The following is an 8,891-nucleotide window of genomic DNA, read 5'->3' as shown; positions in this document are numbered from 1 at the left end:
ATATGATCTTCAAGAAACAATCTGGCTCTTACATGTGGTGATTGAACTGAGTATTTCTAAAGAAGTTTTGGCGTGAATGTAAACAGACTCATTATGAACTTTAGTGGCCTAAAGAGACACCCGGATTTTAAAAAGCTGAGAGTTTTCAGACCTGAGAGCTAATTTTGTAAATAGTCTTTTTTGCTCTCTCCTTCCATTCTCTTCTTCTGTGTTTCATGTTTTTTGTATGATTTATAACCTGTCCAGATAACACAGTGACTAGCAAGGTTTCAGATTCAGTGCACCATGAAGGAAAATGTCATGGATATTGTTTATACGTTCAGAGAAATGATATTCCATGTATTAGCCATCACTTGTAATACAAAAACAAGATTTTGGAACTATGAAATGACCACTTGTTACAATACAGTATTTATTTATGTTTTGTTCTTGTTTTTTTTTTTTTTACAAACTTGTCAGCAGAGATAATATAACACAAAATCATGATGCTTTAAAATGGATTTGCATCGTGAAAATTATAAAACCTTAATTTTAAATTTTAATTGTAGGAATATTAAAATCAATGGTGTGTTTGTGGACAGTACAGAATATTTAAAAGAAATATTTGCACTTCTTATTTTTAGACCACACTAATTTGAAAATGCTCTTCTTGTCCACCATAATGTAGATTTGATGGCTTGTTTCATAGATTCAAAATGTTTTGCTGCTAAAACAGGATTTCCAAACAGGTAGTTAGATGTTGCCCAGTCTGGATTTTCAAAATGTGTCCTTTTATGGTTGATACATATGACCCTCATCTGTTTCATTTAAAATAATAACTTAATGATAGTAATATTTAGTAAATGCTGTTGCCGCTAATTAATAGAAAATAATTGCTAATAGGCTGTTTCAATGTTTTCTTTGGGCGACATTTCTAAACAGGTAATACATAAAACTTGTGTTGTTGTTTGACACTGTATGGTGCGTTTATGTGAAACATGGTCATTTTGAAATTACAGTGGGCTCATCTCACTTCCTGCTTGTGAACAGTTTCCTTATTTATACAATAACTCATTTTGTACAGTTTTGTTAGAGGAAAGAGGTTTTGATATTTGGTTATTTTGCAAAGCCACTTGGCTACTTTTGTCTTCCTGTGCCAGAGTTGCTAAAATTGTCTGTAACTTGTGTTTTTTTTATTGATTGAGATAAGATTTTCCTTCTTTCTTGGTCTTCTCTTTGAATTTGAATATGTCAGTTTTTTCCTTTTTTTTTTTTTAATAAAACCCTTGTTTCAATAACTGTGTGAACTGTGTCGCGAGGGCTGCCTGGGTCAGATGGGTCATTAGCTCTCCATAAGTCTGGACGTATTTGGTCCCTTCATTTTCAAAACTATTTTCTCCAGGTACTCTGGTTTCCTCCCACAGTCCAAAAACATGTATGTCAGGTTGATTGGTGACTCTAAATTGCCCATAGGAGTGAGTGTGAGTGTGTGAGGTTGTTTGTCTCTATGTGGCCCTGTGATGGACTGGGGACCTGTCCAGGGTGGACCCCTGCCTTTCACCCAAAGAGAGCTGGGATAGGCTCCAGCAGATCCCTGGGACCCTGGTTAGGACTAAGGGGGTACAGATGATGGATGGATGGATTTTGAACACTACAAAAATACAGAACTAAACTCACCATGTACTATCCTTCACAGTCAGGACAGACACAGTACTGTTCATTAATATGTTTTACGTTAGTGACAGAATAAAATGTACACAGCTCATTGTCTTTATAAAAATGTTAACATGTAATTTCCAGGTTTTTAAACTCTGCTACACAGTTAGATAGTTTTTAACCCTTACATGCTGATCATCAGCTTCTTAACATGAAATCATTTTTATCACATCCCAAAGGCCACATTAGTTAAAGTCATATAAAACTGCAACAGATCTCTCCTGACTTTAAGTACTTACATACGTATGTTAAATATATACGTTTTCCCTTCATGGAATCTGTTACCTTCTGAAATCTGAAAGTTATTTATAGGTCCATTATCTATGGAAAGATCTTACACACACACACACACACACAGTACAGCAATACTTGTCATATATAACTCTGTGCATAGAAACACATATAAAACAGACTGTACCTACGTATTGCAGCTTGTGAAACAGGTGGCTATTAAAACAAACTCAACCCTGCTGAACTCACAAGTGCAGATTTCCTGACTCTTCATTTTTGGCTCAGTAATGGATAAACAGACCAATGCAGCCAAAGAAGCCGATCATAGTCTGTGTCCATGGCTGCCTTTTATCCACTTGTGAGCCCAGTGACTGTTTAAACACACTGTGGGGTCACAGCAGACCCCATGAATAGGAACAGCTAGAGTGCAGTGAGGAATTAAGCAGGTATAGGTAATGTAGGGCATAATGACAAAATCAGCATCAGGACCGTGCAAACAATTTAACGTAATCAAATGCAAAAAAATCAAAAGAATACTTTCAGTTTGCACATACAGAAATGGGAAAAAAAGTCCAAATAGTGATTCTTCAGAAATAGGCAGCCCTGTCATTTCACTTATGAAGGTCATAAATCCAGGCTGGTTGTTGTGAGAACTCAAATAGAGCAGCTGAGAGACAGACTCATGGAGCAGATAAGCAGATGTGATCCTTCACTCACGGCCTCCTCCCATGATCTGTAGCAGGAAGCTGAACAGGTAGATAATGTCCAGGTAGATGCTGAGAGTGGCGAAAATATATTCCTCTGGACTTATGGAGTAGCGCTTGTTCCCTAACAGCAGCTGAGTGTCAAATGCCATGAACTGTAGCCAAAAGAGATTGAGAGAAAACTGAGAAAAATGCTGTTCAATGGGATTTATTTTAATTTAATTTCAATTGTCTGATCCTTACCAGAGTAAAGAGGATAGCTCCTATCACAGCGTAAACTGCATGCAACCAGGGGACCTGTGGTGCAAGATAAAAAGTATTACAAAACCCTGTTAAGCAGAACAAAGGGCTGCTAATTTAAGACAGCAAAGTGCTTTGGTAGATTATCGGAGTCTAATCCTTTCCTCTCGTTGACTCAGCCCAAAATACAGCCAGAAGCACCTGAGGAATTAACTGTTGTTTAACTCATCACGTCTATTTTAGACTTCCTCTAGAAAGGTGTTTGTACGCTGAGTGGGTCGTACCAAAAACGACTGAAGGGGGGTGAACTTACATATCCAAAAGGAACCACAATGGAGATGGTGAGGGCGCAGAGCAGCATGACCATACACAAAGAGAACAGGACACCCTGATAGGACGTGACGTCAATCTGCAGAAGGTAAAAGAAACATGGCGCATTTCAGTTTTTGTGTTTGGAAGAAGTTTGATGTTATAACTTAAGGAGTTACTCTCACCTTGCTCTGGAAGCTGAAGATGGTGACAGAAAGACAAACCAGAGCTGTGATTCCCAGACACAGCACCACTGATTTGGTGTTGTAAAAACTATGGGAACAGCAGACACAGATGTTAATGCAGTTCTTTTCCTCAACTTCCCCCTTGGAAAGACTCATAAAACATCAGGGTCTCATGCAGAGGCCTCCACGTAATCTTAGTATATATTTACCTCGACACAAATCCCATCATGACGGCCATGCTCAAAGTCTGTAAGGAGAAGGTAGACAGGAAGAAGTCTCAGTGTGCAGAGAGGAAAGGGCATATTGTGTTTTATTATAATGTGCCACATTTCATACCATAAAATACTCACAAAGAGGACTAACAGAAGGATGTTCCAGGGAAACTGCCTCCTGTTTAAGTAGGAAAGAAAATCAAATTTATGATGACATTTTTTATGATTATTCTTGAATATTTGTGTTTTATATCACAAAGAAACTCTACCTCAGATCGCCACAGCAGGACAGTGCAATATAGGTGGCAAAGAATATGATACTGTGAAAAAAGGGTGAGTGAATAGAACAAAAGTTAATAAAGTAATAGAAGATGATTATAGCGTAGTGAGAGTTATGTGAGCCGTGTTTTCACTTACTAAGATGCCATGTACAAGCTGGGATGGGTCTGAATGAAAAACCTCACAGGCGTGCTGCAGACACAAAAAGTAAATGGATTCATTGAGTAACTTATATATTCATTAAAATGGTAAAGGCAAAAACTTCACTGGCTCAGATAAGTAGAAGCTCCTACCAAAATGTGAAGAGACCAACAACCGCAACAGTCACAAACAGCTGAACCATGAGAATAGCATAGACCTGCAGGAGTAGATACGTTATGTCAGCGCCGTAGAAGTGTTGTTGTGATATATGTGTTCATGTGCCAGTGTTGTTTGTTTGCAGTACCTTCCTGATGAAGGTCCTCCTGATGGTCTTGTCATCCCAGGCGAACTGGGTCTGCATTTCCTCATAGCCTGCAGTGCAGAGGGATGCAGGAAGGAGACGTGAGGAGAAATATTTGTAGAAACTGAGGAGGTTCTGCTAATTAAATGCTAATTAAATGCTGCAAAAATACTTTTGTCTTTGTTACTGGTTTTAGGTGTTTAACCTAGTGCTTTGTTTCAAACAATCATGTTCCTACAAGCATAATTTCCGGGTAGAACAAGACATGAAAGTCTATTTACATCTAGAACTCGTATTATATGTTCAATTACAAATAAGGACGTTTTTACCTGCTGTTGCCTCCTGATAACTGGGGGGCTCATTTTCATCACACACCTGCTGGGACAGAATTAGAGTTAGCATGTTCAAGATCATGTGTAAAGCTCTACTCTTGTATTCAGAAATCGTTCTCCTTTGACCAGTTTTTGGCTGTGGCAGATTTACATCGTGGAAGTGTAGAAAACAGACTCTATGTTTGATTAGTTTAAAGGATTAGGATGGATGAGATGGGCCTCTATCTTTAGATATGCAGCACAGAGAACCCTATACTAACACGACACACTATATTGAAGTGCTAGACAAAATGATGTTACTTAGATGAACACAGTCGCAACAAAAAAAATCACAGAGCTTTATATCAGTGTTTGGTTGGTAATTTTCTAACAGAAACAGAAGACCCATATATGTCTTTGTCAAAGTAATGTTTGTGTCATGGAACTAAAGAAATCAATCTCTGCCTAAAGCATTTAGTGTAACTAAAAGGCAATACCATACCTTTCCCTTTTTCATGGTTTTCCGTTTTTGTTCTTGTTTCTGATGATGAAGAAAATTATTCTGAGGTCATAGACACGATTTGTTTGTGGTACGTAGAAGTTTTAATCCCAAATCTGAAATTCCTTGGCTCTTCGTCCGTTATTTAATGCAGGTTGTGTGTCCCAAACCACCAAAATGTTTTCTGTAGCGTAGTTGCTGCTCTGAATTTGTCTACACTGTGCGGATTACACTGAAGCTTTATATGCCTCCATGTGGTTAATCTCTCTCTATCCGTGATCCCACGTCACCCCTACCCTCAGTCTAATGAGGTTGTTCTAGTAATGTCCAGGTAGTCCAAAAACACTGAGATGAAGTCAAAGTGTTTGTTCGTTTACTGGCACAAACCTCAAGAGCATTTCAGGACAGATAATCATCCTCGTCCTCACCAGAAAGATTCACAGGACATATTACATATGTGTTACATAACTATTCTGTTCCACTTTAGGCAGGAAACCAGGAGACTCAGATATGAGGGACAATCAATAATCACCATATGTACATGTATATTATATATAAAGAAAACCAAAACCACTACACACTATAGTGTTTCTTTGTGGAACCAAAACAGGTCTAGGGAACTTATGACATCATGTTTTGTGTAAGACACCAGTTTAGTAACAGGAACACTGGACTAATGAGATGGAATTTAAGAACATTATAGCAGACAAACCTTTACAAAGAGTAATAATGAGATTTAGCAGAAAGCATTTACCTTGGATTTACTTTAATTCATGTTACTGTCCTCTGCCTTTCCAAGAACCCAATTATTATTGTTATTATTGTTGTTGTTGTTATAAACAGGGTTGTAAAGAAATATATTTTTTATTAATCTTGTCTAGAATTTGAAGCATAGATAGATAGATAGATAGATAGATAGATAGATAGATAGATAGATAGATAGATAGATAGATAGATAGATAGATGATGGATGGATGGATGGATGGATGGATGGATGGATGGATAGATGGATAGATAGATAGATAGATAGATAAACATCTTATATTTCACTGCTGAACTATGTGTAGACCCTTTCTTAAAACTAATTTAATCCTCCCCTAACACATATAAAAGTACTTTAGTAATGAAATACTGTACTCCCTTTCTCCTCCTGGCCACAAGATGGCGCATGACAATACATGTTCCTTGGTGGGAAAAGCTGTGTTAGACAAACGACCTTACAGATCAACACAATGACTGATGCTGCTACTGCTGCTGCTTATGACGATGATGAAGATGGGAATTTTGTTGGTGATTTCAAAGGTTTCGGAGATCAACACCTCATAAACCCCCAGTTAAAATTTATTAGAATGTGGAAACCACTTGAAACATGTAGAACATTAGGTCTTCAATTGTTTTGCATAAATCTAAGACGTCTTAACTTGTTTTGGTTTGGAAACTAGGGTTTAACACAGGGGCATGTCCAGGGAGTGGCCTGGGGCAGCACATGCCACCCCTAGAATGTGATTGGCCACCCCAGGTGTCCCCAGGTGCCCCCTCGAGCGGTTTTGTTTCTTGGCACTCCTGAAGAAATGTGAGTAGATTTTTCCAGATACATAGGCTGCAGTGTTGTGCCAGTAACATTACACTAAAACTAACGCTAGGCTAGGCTAGTTAGTAATGTTAGTAGCCTAAATAATTCAATTCAATTTTCAGTTCTGTTTTATTTATATAGTATTTTATGTAGTGAATTAAAGCAGACATGGGCAGTGGAGACAGAAATGGTCAGAAAAAGCACAAATTGGTGCAAATTCACCAAAATGCAGGAACTGAAGTGTTCGATCCCTGAAATTTCCTTAGGGAGAACCCCCAGACCGCCACTTCATGGGTGCTACGCATGCATGACTAAGTGCCCCACCTGGGCCACCCCAGTCAAAAAGTACGGACATGCCACTGCAGAGGGCAGCTTTTGGCTGATGATCATTTTTTGACTGGTGATCACGTTTCGTTTCTCGGTACCAAGGGAGATACATGCTATTGCAAAGGGACAGGCTTACTGCCAGACAATCAGCTAATGTAGGGGCAGTGTGCTGCTTTTTCCAGTTGTTGAATAAAAACAATATAATGGGGGATATAGTTGAGAGCCACAGGTTCTCCTGATGGTTACTTCTGAGAGACTGGAAATATTCAATTCAATTCAATTCAATTCAATTTTATTTGTATAGCGCCAAATCACAATACAAATCATCTCAAGGCACTTTACAAAAACTAAAACTAAAAACCCAACAATTCCCTTATGAGCAAGCACTTGGCGACAGTGGAGAGGAAAAAACTCCCTTTAACGGAAGAAAAAAACCTCCAGCAGAACCGGGCTCAGTTTGGGCGGCCATCTGCCTCGACCGGTTGGGGTGAGTGGATAGAGCAGAGAGAAAAGAACAGCAACAATAAACAACAAATAGACACTGCAAGTTGGTGGGGCCAGTAACTGCACATCAGCGATATACAGCTCCAGGACCAGGGACACCTGCAGAAGGTACAGAGAGAGAGAGAGAGAGAGAGAGAGGGAGGGAGAGAGACTCTCAGACTATTTCAAAGACCAATCTTAAATCTAAAAGGACAAAGTTGCTGTTTAGGGTAAATGTTCCCACATGTGTATACTAATAGGATTTTTCCAGCCTTTCCAGTAGACTAGTGATTGCAGTGTCTAGAATATGACGGTTCACCCCCACAGAATTTACATGTGCAGGTCCGATATAAACCTACAGTACAATTGTCTTTTCAGTGTTATTTTGTATAGGTCAATGAACTCATCATCTCCCTCCTGGATACTTGCAGTCCCTCCTCTACCCAAAGTAACTGTGGCAAACAGTATCATCTTCTATTTATTGTGTGAGTGAAATCTTTAAAATATCATGTTATCACACACCCCCGAAAATGAACTGATGCGTGTATGTGTTAATATTAAAGCCCCTAATGGCTCTCCGACCTGGAGCATGATTGGCTGGTCGTGTGTGTGTTGCTAGGCTACGGCTCCACGGTGTGCCTTCGGGGATGCTGATAGTTGATTTACATTAAGCAAGAAATAAAATCAACAAGAAACAGACCATAAGGCAAACTGCTATATAACATTATTTAATAATGGTGCTCTATGGTGTAATCATAAAACATTTACAAAATATTCACAAGGTGATGCAATCAATTGACAATACATTAATTTCAATTATATATCTTAAGATAAAAAGTTTATACTGGCAGCACATAGTTCAAATGCTGCTTTCTCTTTGCAGTTAGATCAATCTATTACATGTGATGTCATACAGCCATTTCAATACTAACTCCATTTACATATCCAAGAATATGCAAACTAACAAGAGTACGAACCAAGAATAAAGACTCTATAGAAAATTTACACATAACATACCATATAGCCCATCAGACATGGTCTAAAATGACCAATAATTTCTCCATGATTACCACGTACAAATACATTGCAACTTATTCTCACTTCCTAAAAATGTTACATGTTTCTCAATCACAAATGGGTTTTCATAAAGAATTCCCATGTGGTGACATGTAGTGAAAATAGCTTATGTTAATTCAACAGGGCATCGTATGTTAGACATTTCTATTGCTATATTATATATAGAATTACGAGGTTTCTCAATGTATGGAAAGTGCTTTTTACACTCGTAGCATGAATGTACAGTGAGAAATCATTAATGCATGTGTGACCATGTTCTGTTTTTTTTTCTCTGGCCGTGAATATGTGCTTCCTTATTGTTAGCTTTGTGACTTTGGATAGACA

At 38.4% G+C, this 8,891-nt stretch overlaps 1 protein-coding gene across 1 annotated transcript; it reads right to left on the bottom strand.

The window, feature by feature from the left end:
• Window positions 1-2,635: 2,635 nt before the first annotated feature.
• faim2b (Fas apoptotic inhibitory molecule 2b) lies at window positions 2,636-5,125 on the bottom strand. Its single transcript, XM_026308006.1, has 12 exons — window positions 5,111-5,125; window positions 4,627-4,672; window positions 4,301-4,368; window positions 4,149-4,213; window positions 3,994-4,047; window positions 3,846-3,896; window positions 3,715-3,754; window positions 3,574-3,611; window positions 3,365-3,452; window positions 3,184-3,279; window positions 2,874-2,927; window positions 2,636-2,785 (listed from the first exon to the last, which is right to left on the bottom strand). The coding sequence occupies exons 1-12, from the start codon at window positions 5,123-5,125 to the stop codon at window positions 2,636-2,638; spliced, it is 765 nt and encodes a 254-aa protein (XP_026163791.1).
• Between the last annotated feature and the right edge of the window lie 3,766 nt (window positions 5,126-8,891).

The sequence above is a fragment of the Mastacembelus armatus genome, chromosome 5 (genome assembly GCF_900324485.2).
Source record: "Mastacembelus armatus chromosome 5, fMasArm1.2, whole genome shotgun sequence".
Lineage (NCBI taxonomy): Eukaryota > Metazoa > Chordata > Actinopteri > Synbranchiformes > Mastacembelidae > Mastacembelus > Mastacembelus armatus.
The sequence above is the reverse complement of the archived record's forward strand: the minus strand, read 5'-3'. Positions and strand labels throughout refer to the sequence as shown.

Bases quoted from the DNA above. Each gene is read 5' to 3' on its own strand.
- faim2b (XM_026308006.1), bottom strand. The intron at 4,369-4,626 runs GTAAAAACGTCC...TCTGCACTGCAG, and splicing joins TTATCAGGAGGCAACAGCAG to GCTATGAGGAAATGCAGACC. The intron at 3,755-3,845 runs GTAGAGTTTCTT...CTACTTAAACAG, and splicing joins TCCTGCTGTGGCGATCTGAG to GAGGCAGTTTCCCTGGAACA.